Raw genomic sequence first — 19,217 nt, 5'->3', positions numbered from 1 at the left:
TATTTCAATGCATATCACAGGAATCTCCGCCACACTTACAGAGACCAGTGCAGGGAAGACCTGACTTCCTACAAAGGCATCGTCCTTTAATGCAGCCTCAGAATAAATAATAGTACTACCGTACAGAAAGGAAACTTCCTACAAAACCGAAGTTTGACAGCGGTTCAGGGTCGAATCATGCTATCCCTTTCTAATATATGGCACTATCCCTTTCGGCTATTTAGGGTTGTCAAAATTCAAGTGATTATCTTATCTGTGGTCGTGCACGCAAAAGGAAGTCAAGTGGTGCCAACCCTAATAATTGCTCGGAGCAATGCTGAGCCGAGCGGAGCCGAGTTTGGCCGAAGTCAGGAGTTTCGCACCCCTGATGCAGCTGCGACATGAACACTTCGTCAATTCCTTTACGGATGATGACGTTTCTTTGCTCGTACTCCAAAATGGAATCCAAATACCATCTTCTTTCATCCATCCCCAGTTCTCAAAGTTCGGATGTTCAGGGTTTGGTATCAGACTCTGACCCCAGATCAATCCTGCTTGCAAATAAGCTCGTTTTGTATGCTGTTCAAGAGCACCGAGTGTTGGTGGCAGCCTATCCATGGCCCGTCCCTTGATGAATAATGCTTTTCTAGCTTGGTTAATGTCTTCTACGTCGCTAGTTTTGTCGTAAGTCAGGATGACATATCTTGTCAAAGCATCCAATTGATGGGTTTCAATTTCATTTTGAGGTCGTGGATTTGTCGTAGTCAGATCGTATAATCCGCCGTATTACATTACGGCTAGCCGTTTTCAAAAACAGGGGCGTTTTGAAATGCGGCGGTTCGACGATTAGCCGGATTGTCATTGCGATACGTTCTTCAATAAGGCGGCCTACGTTTAGCCGCATCGTACTACTATTTTAGATTGTAGAGTGACCAGTTCTTTCGGTCGCCTACGTAACCGGAGTTTGACAATGTTTGCAATTTAATTTATTTTTACCATGGTCCCACCGCACTACACGTGTTTCTTTTCCAAAACATTTCCTTCACAACTTAAATAGACGGAGCCCCGCAAGCGGGGCTCCTATTTCTGGGCGGTTTGCCCTTCGGGCATCTGAAGCTACCTAACGAACCTAACCTACTTACCTACCTACGCTTTTTTCCTCAAAGTGTAATGTTTTCACGGACGTCTCACTAAATCAATAGGTAGGTAGGTTAGGTTCGTTAGGTAGCTTCAGATGCCCGAAGGGCAAACCGCTCAGAAATAGGAGCCCCGCGAAGCGGGGCTCCGTCTAGTTAAGTTGCGAAGGAAATATTTTTTGAAAAGAAACAGTCCGACGAACTCCAGATTTGATGGACACCCCAGCGTTTGTCAGGCAGCGCCACAGGTGTTAAAAATGGGAACTAAAAACTGTCAAAGCGGCGGCTAATGACTCGCTGTATTACATTACGGCTAGCCGTGTTGAAGAACGTATGGTGCCGAATACATTCCGGCGGATTCTCATTCAGCCGCATTCAATCCGGCTAATCGTTAAACCGCCGCATTTCAAAACGCCCCTGTTTTTGAAAACGGCTAGCCGTAATGTAATACGGCGGATTATACGATCCGACTGCGACAGATTCAATTTCATTTTGTGGAAAGGGAAAGGACTTCTTTCCCTTTCCACAAAATCCTAATACAGTATCGCACCCTGTAAATGCGTGAAAAAATAACATGCCGCTGCATTTTTCTGGGCCGAGTTTATTTACGAGTTGGTGAATAAAGCTTTCCCAGTTCCGAATGATATCCAACATTTGTTCAAACCCATTTCTTTAAGCCCGCTGTATAAGGAAATAGCTACAACAACCACATCTGTATCAACCGTTCTAATTAATATTTCTGTGTGACCATGCTGCACGGCGTGCGAAACATGGAGGAAGAGTCTGGTATCAGCTTCTTCTTGTTTTGACTTAAGGGAGGACGTGTCTACGGTGGCATCGTTACACAAAACTTGTTCCCCTTTGGTTGCAACAATCGTTTTCGCATGTTGGACCTGCTGGAGTCCATCAGCCAGGAAGTTGAAAAGTTCAACTTGGTTCTGTGACGAACGAAGAAATTGTTGCCAGTTTCGGGCAGGCAAGGCTACACGCTACACCCCACTCCACCGCCCCGCGCCCCTACTGTCGCCATAGCTCTGCTGATACCTCAAATATCGCGTCAAGCGGTCTCGCGCACCTATTTTAGGTGTTTAGTACACGTATAGTACTTATCTTTAGTAAAAAGATAGCATTTTTTAATAAAACTTTAAAGTAACATACACGTACATATTTTGTAAACTATAAGTTATATCAACATACCTCCAAAGACAATATTGTAGAGAATTTAATAAGGAACATATTGATCTTTGACAGTTTTCTTATAGCTGTACCCGTTTTCATAAAAAATAAAGAAAAATACGATTTGGCACATAAAAAGGGGGGGAATGGGGGGAAAAATAATTTTTCGACGTGCTTCCATATCGACATTGAAGCACATATATGAGAGCTACATTCATGCCAAGTTTCATGCTTTCTTCAGGATGGGACCATAAAACTGATTTTTGTTAGGACATGGAGCCGTACTAGTAGAAATAACAAAGTGTTACATATAAATATAAAGTACCGTAAAATCAGGTAACTTTGGTCCACAGCTTTATTTACAACTATGCTCCAAATTCAAGTTCCAGTAAATTATGTTTAAATATTTATCAAATAATAATAATTATAACAAAAAAAACCTATTTATTTCCGTAATAAAATTTGATTTACAATGGTATAATCGTGATTAAAGTGCATGCAAATTTATAAATTATAATTTTTAATAATAATAAAAACAAATTATAGTTTTTTTTAATTATAACGAGTATCTAATATACAAAAAGTATTAGAGTATAGGTACCTATCTAAGCAAAGAAATAAATGTAACGAGTAAAAATCAAAAAAGCTCGTTGATAATCAACGTTAAAAACTGGACCATAGTATAGGACTATAGTTACCTGGTTTTACGGTATCGGTTGTCACGAGAAAGCTAGTCCTATCAGCCCCTTGATTTTGTTCATGTTTTATGCAGTTGTCGACGAACTTCCAAAGGGGCGAATTCCGTCTTGCCTCAACTGGGAAGTGATGAATGCATCTTTGCCGTACAGTTTTTCATTTTTACTAGGTTAGTATATCTGGTGCCTGTCTATCATGTTTTTCTATGATTACTTTAACTGACCGTAATCAAATTACATGTAAGGTCATCATCTTTCTCTCGTTGTCCCGGCATTTTGCCACGGCTCATGGGAGCCTGGGGTCCGCTTGGCAACTAATCCCAAGAATTGGCGTAGGCACTACTGCCGTCTGACCTTCCAACCCAAAGGGTAAACTTGACCTTATCGGGATTAGTCCGGTTTCCTCACGATGTTTTCCTTCACCGAAAAGCGACTGGGAAATATGAAATGATATTTCGTACATAATTTCCGAAAAACTCATTGGTACGAGCCGGGGTTTGAACCCGCGACCTCCAAATTGAAAGTCGCACGCTCTTACCACTTGGCCACCAGCGCTCTTTTTTACATGTAAGGTCAATGTGGCTAATTCCATCATAGAAACTATTCCGTCCATGAGCGTATATTTCTTTGATTTTCTACCGTAGGAATAAAAACCATTTGCTTTTCATTTTTTTGGACTGAAACTAAAAGGAATCGCTGCTTTGTCGTCGACTTTATCAATGCTGTTCGTTGTTCGAGAAAAACGCTAGTGGACGGAATAGTCCCTTTGACGGAATTAGCCACATTGACCTTACGAGTATTTGGTATTGTTACCTATTTAGGTCAGGCAACGAATGCTCGAAAAAGGTTATAGAGGGAAATGATTGGAACACAATGTTTGACTTTGCAACTTTGTTTGGACAAGTTTATACGAGATGAACATAGGTATCAAAAGTCCCCCGACCATAGCTCTTGAGCCGGGGGAGCCGGGTTTGAAGGTCACTTTTTCGGTGTTTTGATTATATCTCGGAAACTATGCGTCTTGTCTACATGACCACTTATACAAAATGAAAGTTGATTAAATTTGTTACAAATTATATCTTATCAAGTTTTTCGAAATCTTATATAGTTTATGAGATATCCGCTCTTGAAATTTTATTTAGAGCTCTCAAATTTATCTTGATATCTAGATCAGTGAAGCTGCTAGGCCGTGTTTGGTATCGTTTTTATGCAAATCGGGGTTGCTGAATTCATTTATGGTATCATATTGACAAAAAAAAAAAAAAAAAAAAAAAAATGGATAACGAAACTAAAAGATGGAAATACATGCAAAGAAAGAAGGCAAGATATATTAGAGACAGCGACAAAATTCTATGAAGCCTTATACGATGAGAACACTTCGAATACTTATGGAAACACATGCGATAGAGATACAACAACTACAGTAATTCCACAGTCACAAAATATAAATAATTTTGACGAAATCGAAGTACTACAACTTGTAAAAAAATTAAAGAATGAAAAAAGCCCCGGATCGGATGGAATCACAAACAACTTAATAAAAGAAAGTATGCCGCTCTTACTCACACCGCTGACAATACTTTTTAATAAAATAATAGATCAAAAAGAAGTGCCGGACGAGTGGAAAAAGTCGGATATAATAATCCTATATAAAAAAGGTGATCCAGCCGACATATCAAACTACCGCCCTATCAGTCTGATGTCGAGCTTTTATAAGGTATTCTCTTCAGGTCTTCAAAAACGGATGACGCCTTATATAGAAAAGTACCTAGACACATCACAAGCAGGTTTCAGGAAAGCTTTCAGCACAATGGATCATATTCACACCGTAGAACAATTGATAGAAAAATATAACGAATTTAGAGTGCCATTATTCTTAGCTTTTATTGACTACCAGAAAGCTTTCGACTCAATTGATCATGTAGCAATATGGCAAGCTTTGACAGAAGCAGAAATACATCCTATTTATATTGAAATCATTAAGAACATCTATAGAAACTGCAGGAGCAGGGTGAAGCTCGAGAGTACCGGTAGTGAAATTAAAATAAAACGAGGGGTGAGACAAGGAGACCCGCTCTCTCCAACTCTATTTATAGCTGTCTTACAATACGTACTGAAAAATCTTAACTGGTCAGGAAGAGGAATAAACATAAATAACAGAAACTTGACACATCTCTGCTTCGCTGACGACGTGGTCCTTGTTTCAGACGACTCTACCAATTTACAATTTATGTTAAACTCTTTAAGTAACGCTAGTAAAAAAATTGGTTTAGCAATTAACTTGCAAAAAACAAAAATCATGACAAATGTTAAAGAAGAACATATTTATTTAGGCAATGAAAAAATCGAAAAAGTCGAATCATTCGTTTATCTCGGCAAACAGCTTTCATTCAATCAAAATAATAATTTAGACGAAATAGAGCGAAGAGTTAAAAAGACTTGGAACAAGTTTTGGAGTATGAAAGAAACCTTAAAAAGTGATATACCACTAAAGCTAAAGAAAAGAGTAATAGATTCGTGTTTACTCCCTACACTTACATACGGGAGTCAGACTTGGAAGTTTACATACAAGGCTAAAGAAAAAATTGCTAAATGTCAGAGAGCCATAGAAAGAAATATATTAAATATAAGATTAATCGAGAAAATTAGACATGATCATATACGACAAAAAACAAAATGCATTGATGCTCTAGAATACGCATTAAGATCAAAATGGAAGTGGGCTGGTCACGTGGCAAGAATGCACGAAGAGAAATGGACTAAGATCGTCACGCTGTGGACCAGACCAAAAGGAACGAGAAGACAGGGCAAACCAAACCCTCGTTGGGCAGACGACTTACAACGAAAAGTAAACAACTGGCAGGAAGTAGCTCAAGACAGGGATATATGGCATGATTTGGAGGAGGCCTTTACCCGAGAGGGGTCCAAACCTACTTAGTTTTAAAGATCTTTTTAAAGATGTAGATTCAAATTAATTATTTTTATGTTAGCTAATTAGTTCAAAATTATAACTGTATTATTTTTTATGCGTACCTATAGCTTAAGTTGGTTATGGAATAAATGGGCTTTTTATTTTTATTTATTATTTATTATCATATTGACACCATTCCAGAGTAAAATACTATACCTTCTTGTTGCTTGGCCTAATAGGACCAATAAAATAATGTACCGCTTTCAATACATCTACCAAATGAATTTTCTTTTAGCTGGAGGTTTTGCCTTGTCCACTGCGGCAGGAGTGAAGTATTCTGATTTGAATGGAAAAATTGGAATTGTATTAGAGAAATTGCAGGGCCTACCCAACTCAATTATTCTTTTGTTAATTATCTTTTTTACAATCTTCCTAACTAATTTTGCCTCGAACGTAGCCATTTGCAACGTGATTACGCCAATAGCAATGCAGCTGGTAAGACAGAAATTGTATAATATCAAACATTTATTGTACCGTAGAATTTTTAGAGTTAGACCAAGATAACTATATTTTGACAACACAGACTGTGCAATGACATTTATAATATAATATCATAATTTCATAGAAGTTTCACGTTTAATACTTTGCACAGTGTGGGCTATCAAAATCGCTGCAGACTTATCTCGGTCTAACTCTAGGCACCTTTTGTTTTTGGCTTGATTGACTTTCATTTAAAACTTTAAGTTAATCTTGGGGCCACAATTATTTATTAGCATGGATACTTACATAATAATAGGGGGTACTTATAATATATTTTACAATAAATAACTTACTAGAGTAGAAGTAAAAGCAGAATAGTACCTACCTAAATATTCAAGAAGGATAACTTTCCTGGCGTGTTTTTTCACTAAGTACAGTCAACTGTAAAAATATGGGTGTAGCCAACTTATTCAAAAATATGTCCCATAGTTCTTAATTCGCTGACATAAGAGCTATGGGACATATTTTTGAGATGATTTACCCATATTTTTACAGTTGACTGTACCTACATCTAACCGACTTGAAAGACTACCGTATTTTTTTTTAATATATAACCTGTGAACTGCTATGTGAACCGATTTAGAAAATTCTTTTCAATCTTGGTTGCCTCTAATTAACAGGTTGTGAATAAGATCTGTATTAGTTTTGAATATGATCTAATTCATAAACTGTTACTAAAATCAGAATATGTCAGATAGTGCCTATTTAATGTTAACTTACGTAGTTAATTACTTATGTAATATTACGATGTAACATTAGCAGATGAAAAGTACCTATCTGCCACCCTTGAATACTTTTCCGAAAGACATATCGTCGGTTGAGAATACGTTTGTGCCATATCTATTTATGGCAAAATCGTTTTTTAATGATTCCTAAAATTACAAAAAAAATCCTATAATTATTGTCAGTAATCGGTTTTTGAAAAAAACTATTTTTGAAAAATATTGTGTCATATCCGCATTTTGCTATAGGATAAATTACACTCTTTTAACAGAAAATTATCACAAAAGTGTGACATATCCAAAGAGTATCCAAAACGTTTGTGTCATATCATACATTGTACCTACGTTTAACATTTAGGTACTCATCAAAACCGGATATGGCAATATTATAAATGCTTTTATTTTATGATTAGGTTCCACTATATTTACAATATTTGTATGGTACTATTAATAGTAAATATATGTGTCTAAATGATAAATAAGTTCAATATCTCCTAAATGTAAAACTTCACGACAATTTTTTTTGCTTCTTTTCGCTCTCCTGTAAAACAATGTAAGTGGCGTATGGCACAAACGTATTCTCTCTGCCTGATTCTAACTTTAAGATACGTCAATTAATAGATCTAGAAACGATATGGATTAGATGTGTCAGTGTCAAAAGTGACGTTTTTGTTTGAAGAAACGTCACATTTGACACTGACATCTAATCCATATCATTTCTGGATCTATTAACTGATGTATCGGACTTCCGGTTCGAGCGCCACCTTGATGGCACGCGTCGAGATTAATTGATTTGTTTTTTGCTCATTAATATTGTTTAAAGTGTAATATCGATAGCCTATTATACAGTAAACTAATGTGGTAGTGTGCAGTGAATGGAGAATTTATCTTGAAGCACGTTTAACCATCATTTTGGAGTCAACGGCCGGTTGTCCACGTGTTTCTTGTAAAGCCCGCTATCGCTTTACAAGAGCTAAATCACCGTACACTGTCTTGTACAAACCGTACAATTTCAAACGTTTTACCCTGCTACTACGACCTTGACACTGGCGAAATAGCCCCAATGGGCTGAAGCCATAATTGTAAAAGAATGAAATAATGAACTGATGTATCTTAAAGTTCGAATAGGGCCGTCACCCGACGATATATGTATGTCTCTACAGTTCGCGTTCAAAAGTATCTGCTACAATCGTTTTATTTAAGCTGTTAGAAAATGGTACCTAATTTTGATGCATAAGTTGATCCGCTTGTTATGTCGCAGGCTGTGAAGGTGGATGTCAACCCGCTGTGGTACAACATTGCGTCTGGGATCGCCGCCTCGTTCTGTTTCATGATACCGGTGGGGACTCCAGGGAACCTTATTGTTCAGAGCGCCGCGCATATACCCACTTCTCATATGGTATGCCGGTTGAGATAAATTAGTTGATTCTAGCCCTTTGCAACCGAGAAATTGAAAATTGCTGTTTTAATAATTCATTTTAGTAACGTGTGTTAAAATTGACACCCTCACGATCGTATCAGACTGCGTGTAAAGAGCTAGAGCACAGTGGGATACGTTTATGAATAATATCTAGCCTTATTTGAGACCAAATAAATTGAAATCTAACCGATATTAAAGTAGAATGATAATTATTCGAATCATTACAGTTAGCTGTCATTCGCGAGAATCGCGAGTTCATTTCGAACAGACTATTCTAAACTATAGACTGGTCATATTTTTCATAAAATCGATTTCGACTGGCAAATCATATTACTTAGAATAAATTTAAAAGTGGAAAAATTACTGTCTTGGGTGAGACTTGAACTCTTGGAACTTGAAGGGACCTTTAATATCAAATATCTCACTTCCGGTCAAGATTTCGATCGAGCAACTGGCAAATTCGGATTCTGCGGGGTTTAATTAGGTTAAAAAACCCGGTTGCCAAAAAGTAATATTATTATGATTTGGGTGTACTGCCATCTCGCCGAAATATTTTTCGCCTAATTTCACTTCCCAACCACTATTGCAGTACTTTTAGTTGGCAAACCAATGCTTAGCATATTATTATTTAGCCTAATTTTTATTTGATCACAATTTTATTTAGCAGATGTTCATTTTACCACGATTTATTTAGAAAAATAGTCACTAAGCAAATGTTTTGTTATACCTAACTATTTATTGTTAAATAATGTTTCCCCAAATTGAAACTTTGTATACTTTTTATTTGATCACAATTATATTTAGCATTTTTTTAAAGACCGTAATACGAAACTGTTCCCAGAGATAGGTAGGTTATGGTTATTTTTATTATGACCCTAAAAACGAAACTGCTCCCAGAGATAGGTAGGTTAGGGTTATTTTTTTTATGACCCTAAGAACGAAACTGCTCCCAGAGATAGGTAGGTTAGGGTTATTTTTTTTTATAACCCTAAAAACAAAACTGCTCCCAGAGATAGGTAGGTTAGGGTTATTTTTCTTTTATGACCTTAAAAACGAAACTGCTCCCAGAGATAGGTAGGTTATGGTTATTTTTTTTATGGCCCGTAAAACGAAACTGCTCCCAGAGATAGAGGTAGGTAATTCACAATATTAGGCAAAAAATAATTTATGCCTATCAATACATTCGACATAACAATAAAAGACATTTTGAAACATGACCAACTAAATATTATGCCATACAATAATATTGTAAATAATCATTTGCGACATGTTATATATGCGAAACATTGGTTTGCCATCTGATAGTTTTGCCAAATGATATGGAAAAAATAGTTTGGGAAGTGATAATTTGCCATACAATTTTCGGCCACATATTAGTAAACCTATGATTTGCCAGTCGCATCAAGAAGGAGAGCGATTTTGATTTTTTTGTCTAGTCTACTAGGACACACTTACTTTTGAGTTTCCGATATTTGGGTCAAACAGATCACTGTGTTATGTCTTTCCTGTAGACATACACAAGAGTTAAGGGCTATAAAGGAGAGAAAACTAGTGTGTTCGCGCGAACTGTACATTTTTCTCTCCTGTGGGCAATAGTTAACAGCTTGTGGGCATGTAAGTAATGATTTTATCATAGTTCTGTAAATAAAAGGAGGACCTTTTCACGTGGATAAGGGTTAAATAAGAAAATTAACCTTTATAGCCCTTAACTCTTGTGTATGTCTACAGGAAAGACATAACACAGTGATCTGTTTGACCCATTTCGTTACAGTTTCACATGCAATGACCTTTTATTTATGTAGACGTGTGACGTTCATAGTTGACAAAACTAAAATTTGATCCAACGATTTTGACAACTTGACAGGTTGGCGTCACCCATACGACTAACTAAATATAGGTTCCCGAACCTATATTTAATGGCTCACGATCGTGCGCCTGGTACCATATCTACCTCAATTTACTTACATCTATGTTCACATGTCATCTAATCATCAAAGTAACTGGATTACTATTTGTTTAAATTGTGGACCAACCACACACCGTTGCGATCCACTCTCTTTAAAATTTGCTCGTTTTGCACGTTAAGTACCTACCTAAATGCCTGGAAATATTTTTATAACAGTTATAATATCTGTTATCTTGAAATTGTGAACATGTTAGTTTAAATTAAAAACTGGACTAAAGTGTCATTCTATAGAACTTGCTAACTATGTAAACCACAGAGAAGACATCCTCCAGACTGAGCATAGTAGCTCTACCCCCTCTGCCACAAATACGGTAGTTTTACTCCATTATCGAGTCGAAAGTGTCTTTGTGTGACGTCCGTGTCTTTGAACGGACCAATCACGGCACGGGACCTCGCTCACCTAATCCCCCGCACCCCCGTATTTTTGGTAGCATCGGTTTCATGAAATAATTGCTCTAAACTCCGTCTAGAGGATTCCTAGTCTATGATGTAAACAAACCGCCATATTGAAACCGCCATATTATGGCCAGGGTTGCGAAACTCCTGACTTCGGCCAAACGGATCTATATCTGAATCCCTAAAGTCTTTTCTCCTATTTTTGCATTGCCTTATATTGTTTGTCATAATGATTAGTTGTCCTAACACTCGTATACCCTAATTTTGGGTTCCCTATTATCGAATGGCCGATTTTTTTTGTCCTAATATGTTTTTCCCTAATGGCAATTTCCATATTGAGTATTTATCCTAATGTTATGTAGCATAATTCTTTTTTTGCCTAATTATTGTTAGGCTTAAAAATTATATATCCTAACCATCATGTTACCTAATTTTGCTTAGCCTATCGTTGCTTGACCTTACACTCGTATGCCCTAATTTTTATTTCCCTATTTCGTTTCGTTTTTACAATGGTCGCAGTTCTAACCTAACCTAACCCACTTTTGTGGCAGCAGTTCGTTTTTGCGAGGATCACAGTTCTAACCTAACCTAACCCACTTTTGTGGCAACAGTTAGTTTTTGCAAGGATCGCAGTTCTAACCTAACCTAACCCACTTTTGTAGCAGCAGTTCGTTTTTGCAAGGATCGTATTTCTAACCTAACCTAGTTTTAACAGCAGTTCGTTTTTACAATGGTCGCAGTTCTAACCTAACCTAACCCACTTTTGTGGCAGCAGTTCGTTGCCATTCATTATGGAAAGTAATTGTTATGATAATTGATCAATAGGAAAAGTAACTGTTATGACAATTGATAATTAGGGCAATAGCCATTAGGTCAAAATAGTTAGAGCATATTATTTTATGCCAAACATTGTTAGGGATTTCGAAGAATATGGTAAAAAACATTAGGAATCTTGATAGTTATGGTACAAATGCTTAGGACAAATGAGTCTTAGGCTAACCATTACATTATGGAAAATAATCGTTATGAAAATTGATCGTTAGAGCATGTGCCCATTAGGACAAACCAGTTAGGGCAAGTGACTTTAGGACAAACGTTGTTAGGGATTCAGAAGGACACCCGGCCAAACTCGACTCCGCTCGGCTCAGCATTGCTCCGAGAAATTATTAGGGTTGACACAACTTGACGTCCCTTTGCGTGCACGACCACAAATAAGATAATGGCTTGAATTTTGACAACCCTAAATATCCGAAAGGGATAGTGCCATATATTAGAAAGGGACAGCATGATTCGACCCTGAACCGCTGTCAATAAACTTCGGTTTTGTAGGAAGTTTCCTTTCTGTACGGTAGTACTATTATTTATTTTGTGGTATGGCGGTTTGTTTACATAGTTAGCAAGTTCCATAGAATGACACTTTAGTTTCCGTTGAAATAAAAAGTTTTGTTTCAGATCGTAGCAGGCGCCGGTCCGACTATCACTACACTGTTATTCTCTTGGTCCTTCATGTTGTTATACGCACCAGTTATATGGCCGATTATGAAGGATAACAAACCGGAGTGGCTGGCATAACAACCCAATGATGCTCATATCACTATTTGAAACACAGGTTTTCAACTATGAATAATATTTTGGTTTTGTTAGTCTGCTAATTTTATTTCAAACTAATTTTATTTGTCAACTAAAGTTTAATGTATGACGGTAGGTACTTGCTTGTTTGTATTGCAACAACAAGAATAACTGTAGTTAGCATTTTATGTGAAATGACGATGTCTAGGATATGTGACGTCGAATGAATAAAACTGTTATGAAAATTAAATGTTGTTTTGTTCAATCATAGTATGTAATTCACAACTCGTATTGATTGATAACACTCCTCGTTGTGAATTTCCTACCTTTCGCATTTATGTCGTAACTCGCACCTCACCGCACCAAGAAACAAAATATTCGTACTGATGAGTATGAGGCTGTGTGATGACACACAGGCCTATTCGGATTTCAAGATAATCACAAGATCTTGAGACGATTTAGAGATCAACTAGATCTACATTAGATATCGACTAGATGTGACTTGGATATCTAAGTCATAACTTGTCGAAATCGTTTAAGAGGACCTCCAGAATCGCGGAAACGTCAAATTTGACATATCTATCTTACAAATATCTTTAAATTATCCGTATCGTAACTTGTTGAAGTCTAGTAGAAATCTAATTCCTTTTCCGAATCGAGCCGGTAGCCTTTATTTATATACCGGGATGCGATCGAGTCCATGACCTCCAGCTTTGTAGGTAGGTCATTTAATAAGATACCTATATTATGCACTAGTAGGTATTATTTCGTAGATGAGGGTTAAGTTATTTTAAATGCGAAGCTACATGATAATATGATTGGTCTGAAAGTACTAATATTAGATACCTAACTTCAACCTATTAATAGGAAGGATGAGCCTGAGCATCGATTAAGGATGAGAGAGTAAAAAAAACTATAATTGATTTCGTGACTACTTTGAAAAAAAACTCGTATCTCGTTCTGTCAATCAAAAGATAAATGTGCTAACTATGTATGGGATTCATACAGAGATACTGCGTTTTATTTTAACTTTGAGTAGCAGTGCCAGATACGAGATTTTTTCACGATTTGTTTTCATAATCAATTTCATCGAGTTAGTCCAAGAAATCTAGGTCTAACTCTATCAGTTTGTTAGTTCAAATGGAACTCGTTCGTTAGAAAGAGACTTCCGCTCGATTAAGGTTCAGGGTCCTGTTTCACGAGTGGCACAAATTTTACGAGTGCGTAACCGGGATGGAGATATTCTAAAAATATTCAAAGTACACAATTGGCAGTGTTTATTTCAGGAAATGTAACAATTAAAAATTAACTAATAACATACTGCTAGTTCACGTACGCTCATAAATTCGAAAATCACCTCTCTTAATTACTATCTCGCGCCGAACACGCGCGACATACACCGATCGAACGGTACGCGAAACGTCACTTATCACTCGAAGATATGCTTGGAGGTGGGGCTTGGGCACGAGGTGCGCAGACGGACGGGCTCGGGCGGGCATCAGACGGGCGTGGTGCGGCGGTAGGCGTCCGTGCCCACGCCGCGGTCGTGCCGGCCCGGCTCCTCCCTGCCGCCCGCGCCAAACGTGACCAGCTCCTCCTCGCGCGACGGCGGCGGCTCCACGGCCGACGTGTCCAGGAAGCGCCCGCTCGCCACCGACGCCTGCGACTGGAATATCGAGGCGCTCCGCAGCCCGCTCAGCGTGTTCGCGCTCTGCGGCACCTCCTTGAACTCTTCGAAGTAGTTGTCGCAGGCCGTCGGCCGCGGCGCCGCCGGGAACCCGTACAGGGTCGAGGTGGACAGGTCTTTCAGCGACGCCGAGCTTAAATTTATTCTTCTATTCTTATGTATGGAGCAGTGCGGAATGTCGTCGCCGTCGAAGACGAAGCGGCGTCGCTCGCGCGGCGTGGCGGCCGAGGACCCGCTCGGCGGGTACGTGTCTCGTTTCATCATCCGTCTCTCTAGTAGTGTGGAGTCGCGCTCCCTGAAATCTGAGAACGCGTACTCGCGATCCCACGCCCTGCCGTCCGCTTTAGCTTTTTCCGTGAGCTCCGTGATCCAGTCTTTTTGATACCATTGCAGGAACAGGAATATGGCTGAGGTGCCGGCCAGCTCCACGGCGATGAATCCACTGATGTACAGCCCGAACGAGTAGCCGTAGCTGTAGGACATCCGCGGAGTCGCGAACACCGTGTAGTACAGCTTGTGGTTCACTTGGGACTTGAACACCGATATGTACATCACTATTCCGGTGAGCATTATCAGTCCTGAAAATGAAAAAAAATAATTAAGTATAATAAACCATATTTTTAAAATTTAAATTTTAGTTGATTAATTTTTCATGGCCTTATGGAAATGAATAATTAGGTAGCCTATTGTTGATACAATGGTTGACACTTGAGCCTTAAGGCAGCTAAGCTAATGGGTGTACTGTTAATTGCCAATAATTGTTATGGAAAAACGATTACGAAAAATACTACTAAGGTACTAATGAAATAATCACATAAATCTATTTTTTATTTTAGGCATGAGAATTGAAAACGCTATTCGACTAATTAAATATAACTTCTATTAAGTATCTATGTCGTGTTTTCTCTGTAGATGTTATGCATTATTATAATTATAGCTTTCTACACAAACGTATGCAACTTGCACGGAAACGTTGCAATATAACGTGGTGTGCCGAATGAATTTAATGAGACACACTATAAAAGCTGTCGACATTAAAGGTACATTTTTCTCTTTATTACAAAGGAATAAGATAAGGAAAGTATAATTATTAGTTGCGTTTGTACACGACATAAAAAAAAAGGTCAAACACTGCTTTCTCTGAACCAAAGCTTTCCTTTGGCAGAATTTTTCTTTGAATTCCTAAGATGTATTTAAAAGTAATCCCACCGAGAGTTTTGATGCAAATGGGAAGGGGGAGGAGGGTTTTCAGCTTCGGTGACGTCGGAGTAAATAACTGCTTAAGTTTAGGTACTGTCAGTCATCCGTTGTCGAGTGCACTCACGACGCTATCAACCGTCAGAAATGGAGAGACAACGCAATGGAAAGTTTTAAGTCCAACAACATGAAGACCAGCCGTGTGCGTCATACATAACAGCTATGACCACTCTGAAAAGAGTGTACGACTGAGAAGAACTAAGTCAAGTTTGGTATCATTGTCAATTAAATACCTAGATCATACTAAATTTAATCAATTTAGCGGTTGTTGATTCCCCATACAAACTTCCACACCCGTTTTCATTCCCCTAAGGAAGTTTTCTGGGATAAAAAATATCCTAGAGTTAGACCAAGAAAAGTCTGCAGCGATTTTGATACCATACGCAGTGCAAGTGTCATTTATACGTCATAATTTCATAGAAGTTTGACGTTTAAAATAACACTTGCACTGCGTGTGGTATCGCTCGTAAAGTCGCTGCAGACTTTTCTTGGTCTAACTTTATGTCCTTCTCCGGGACTCACAACTATCTCTATAGGTACCAAATTTCAACTAAGCGTGAAGGGGTAGGTACCTAATTAACAAAAAAGTTTTCTGTTTTTACTTCGGATCAGTGTCAATGATACCATAAATTAATTTGTTTTCCCGGATTTATACGAAAACGATACCAAACTTGGCCTAATAGTAGTTTAACTGATGTAAATATTAAGTATAAAGTTGAGAGTCCTCTTCTAAAAATATACCTACATCAAATCTTGGTGGCTGCACTTCTTATCCATCCTGAGTAAGATGTTCCCTAATATCCTTGGGTCCTAAGAACCAATCTTAATCTTAAAGATTTCCTGCCAAAGGCGTAAACTAAAATAACCAAACATAAGATAATTTTTAAATTTGGAAACAAGTAAAATCATCTACCAATAAATGTGGTACAAAAAATTTGTCAACCCTAGGGGTAGGCGAAATTTGGCAACAAGATGGACGCAAAGTACCCTCACCAATGTTTTATCTAATTGTGACTTCTAAACGTAAGCTAGCCAATAAATAATAGTTTCATATGAAAAAGAAATAGTTATAGGATATAATCATGTAAAAAGTTTATCATTACCGGGTCCAAATCACCGTTTCAAACTGAAGTTAAAACACTGGTTCAAAAAAACGTGTGGTCGGTGTCACGAAAAAACCTCACTAAAGGTCAACTGTGTGAAGTTAGCCGCAGATTGTTCGAAGAATGTTGACACCCGTAAAAAAATTGTATTTAGCAGTTTTATGTAAGGCTTACATTAGAAACATTTTGTTAATGGCAACTTATGTCAAACTAGGCGAAAATAGGTAGCGCAGGCAAATATACGAAACTCTAGGGTACTAATTGAGTTTGAGTTACCTGAAACCAGCACCAGGATACGACAAAAGTGTTACTACTAGCCAAATTTTACTCATACGTTTTAGTAACGAAAGTTAGTGTTTTTAATTGCACTTCTACATAGTAACAAGCATATAAACCCCCAGAAATCAATTTAATCGATGACGGTAGGTATCTACGAGCAATTGCAAAATAAATTGATTTTCTAATGTCACATACGGCTTTTATACCAGGCAGATTTATCGACGTCTAATCGGATAGAGCAGATGTCATGTTATATTTCAATTTTAATATGATATCCCGCTGTGTAGACAGTGGATTTTTATCGCTTTTACGACACTGACATACAGATTTTCTGGACGATTTAGCGTCAACAATCGGGGTGAAACCGCAAGATCGGCATGCTTCGTTTGAGAAATGAAACGAAACTAATAAATCTATAAAATAACGAAGCAAATATATACCAGATATGATAAAGAGAACTCCAGCGATGAAGGTGCAGAGCCGCCGACCCTTCACGCAGTGGCCCAGCACGCAACACAGGGCCGCGAACGCCTGCGTCAGAACTGCGAGCAGCAACGGGGCGGCCGAGCGCGTCACTACGTCTGAAAATCATAATAAAATAATTAATTTATTATGTACCTAGTAAATGATGAAAACTCAATATGGTACAACGTAAAAGCTAAAGACGCTGATAGTTCGAATCTACCCGCAATCACGGGAGGCCTTTGTCATTTCCATTTTGTATTTTTTTTTGCTTTTTTTCTAATGCACAGCTTACAGATGTGGAAATTAATTATTGCAATTATGGTGGGCACCTTTGCACCGGAAACAGCTTAGCAGTGAGCACGATATCTTATAATAAGTACAAAAAAAAGTTCTGTGGTTTTTATACGGTATAATATTTCAATATCTATAAAACTCAAAAATGTGCGTTTTCCCAGAGATAAGACCTAGCTAGATCGATTTTTCGCCCCCGAAAACCCCCATACTTATAGCAAATTTCATCAAAATCGTTAAAGCCGTTTCCGAGATCCCCGAAATATACAGAATGATTCATGACGTGAGCAGGACTAATCCTGCACACTCAGTAACTGATAATTGATCGATCACCGTCGTATTTAGGTGAAACAACCACACTTTTTCCTATTTTTTTACTTTTTGGTGAGGGCAAATTTAATTCTCTACAATCATGGTCACCCTACAAGACCTAATTAAGTAATTAATAATCATATAACCTCTTTCACCGTAATGACAGCATTTTGATTACGAAGAAAATAAACTGTCAAACTTGAGTGAGATACGAGTTTTCAAAAGTAACCAGACCGTGATGACAGTGATGACATTCAATTTGACACAGAATACCGGTAGTTTAATATTCTAATTTTAGAGTGACCATGCATGTCGTAAAAAAATTAATAACTTTTTTTTCTACTTCACTAGAAAATTAACGTTAACCTCACTAATACTGAATACGAAACAGTTGCTTATAATTTACGAAATGCGCAGTGTTAGTCCTGATCACGTCTCCTGAATCAACCTGTATACATAGGTGGGTCAATTTTCAAAAAGGCATTTTTTGCTGTCCCACGGCTATAACTAGAAGTCCATAGGACTAAAAGACTGGGTATGTATATATTTTCATACAATGTACTGTAAACTTTAAATATAATGTACAACTGTACCTTATATATTATTTGTTTCTGACAAAATCGCATTTTAAGTTCCAAAAGCGGCAAAATTTGCCGCTTTTTTGTGTGTCCCAGTGGCGGCACACACCCAATAAAAAAATCATAACTTTGGATGTAGGCAACGTATTATGAATAACTTTATATGTTTATAAAGACCATTTTCTAGAGAATTGATTTAATAATTTTGATAATTTAACGCGTTATTTAATAAAACAAGGGAAGCCTTTTTATCGTTGTCTCGCGCGGCACTTGTTTTGTTATGACTTAAAGATACCCCCCAAAATTTTAATTGTCTATTGAATAACGGTTAAATTAAATTTACGACGCAATAGTGCGGTTAGTTGGGCGTCGATCAACATTGAATGTGGACGTGGAAGCAGTTTTATTTATATAAAAACAGGCAAGAATCTCGGTCGATATATTTTGGTACAACATTTGTATGGACGCATAATATGTTGGTATACAGTCTAAATAAAAATGTGTATATTACAGTAATAGTTAGAAATACAGTTTTAAAATATATCGTAAAATTATTAAGTGAATCGGTTATATTGTGTAGGAAATTTCGCAGAAAAATATTATTGGCAACATTTGTATGGCGACATTTGTACGGCTATTTTTACCGTATAAATGTCGATTGTGGTATACAAATGTCGATATACTGCCGTACAACTGTCGAAAAGGTGCCATACAAATGTTGTCAGGGTCTTAGAA

At 37.7% G+C, this 19,217-nt stretch overlaps 2 protein-coding genes across 2 annotated transcripts in view; one reads left to right on the top strand and one right to left on the bottom strand.

The window, feature by feature from the left end:
- LOC134791671 (protein I'm not dead yet-like) overlaps window positions 1-12,725 on the top strand; it is a 72,516-nt gene extending 59,791 nt beyond the window's left edge. The window contains exons 12-15 of the mRNA XM_063762757.1: window positions 3,064-3,156; window positions 6,193-6,392; window positions 8,421-8,558; window positions 12,394-12,725. Of these exons, the coding sequence (XP_063618827.1) occupies window positions 3,064-3,156; window positions 6,193-6,392; window positions 8,421-8,558; window positions 12,394-12,513 (551 nt within the window). The 3' untranslated portion in view covers window positions 12,514-12,725. The remainder of the gene's footprint in view (window positions 1-3,063; window positions 3,157-6,192; window positions 6,393-8,420; window positions 8,559-12,393) is intronic.
- A 1,045-nt stretch (window positions 12,726-13,770) lies between these two features.
- LOC134791710 (voltage-dependent calcium channel gamma-3 subunit) overlaps window positions 13,771-19,217 on the bottom strand; it is a 78,270-nt gene continuing 72,823 nt past the window's right edge. Inside the window, exons 5-6 of the mRNA XM_063762819.1 lie at window positions 17,277-17,417; window positions 13,771-14,775 (exon numbers count right to left, since the gene is read on the bottom strand). Coding sequence (XP_063618889.1) covers window positions 14,009-14,775; window positions 17,277-17,417 — 908 coding nt within the window. The 3' untranslated portion in view covers window positions 13,771-14,008. The remainder of the gene's footprint in view (window positions 14,776-17,276; window positions 17,418-19,217) is intronic.

This window comes from Cydia splendana, chromosome 6, assembly GCF_910591565.1.
Source record: "Cydia splendana chromosome 6, ilCydSple1.2, whole genome shotgun sequence".
Taxonomy (NCBI): Eukaryota; Metazoa; Arthropoda; class Insecta; order Lepidoptera; family Tortricidae; genus Cydia; species Cydia splendana.
The sequence above is the reverse complement of the archived record's forward strand: the minus strand, read 5'-3'. Positions and strand labels throughout refer to the sequence as shown.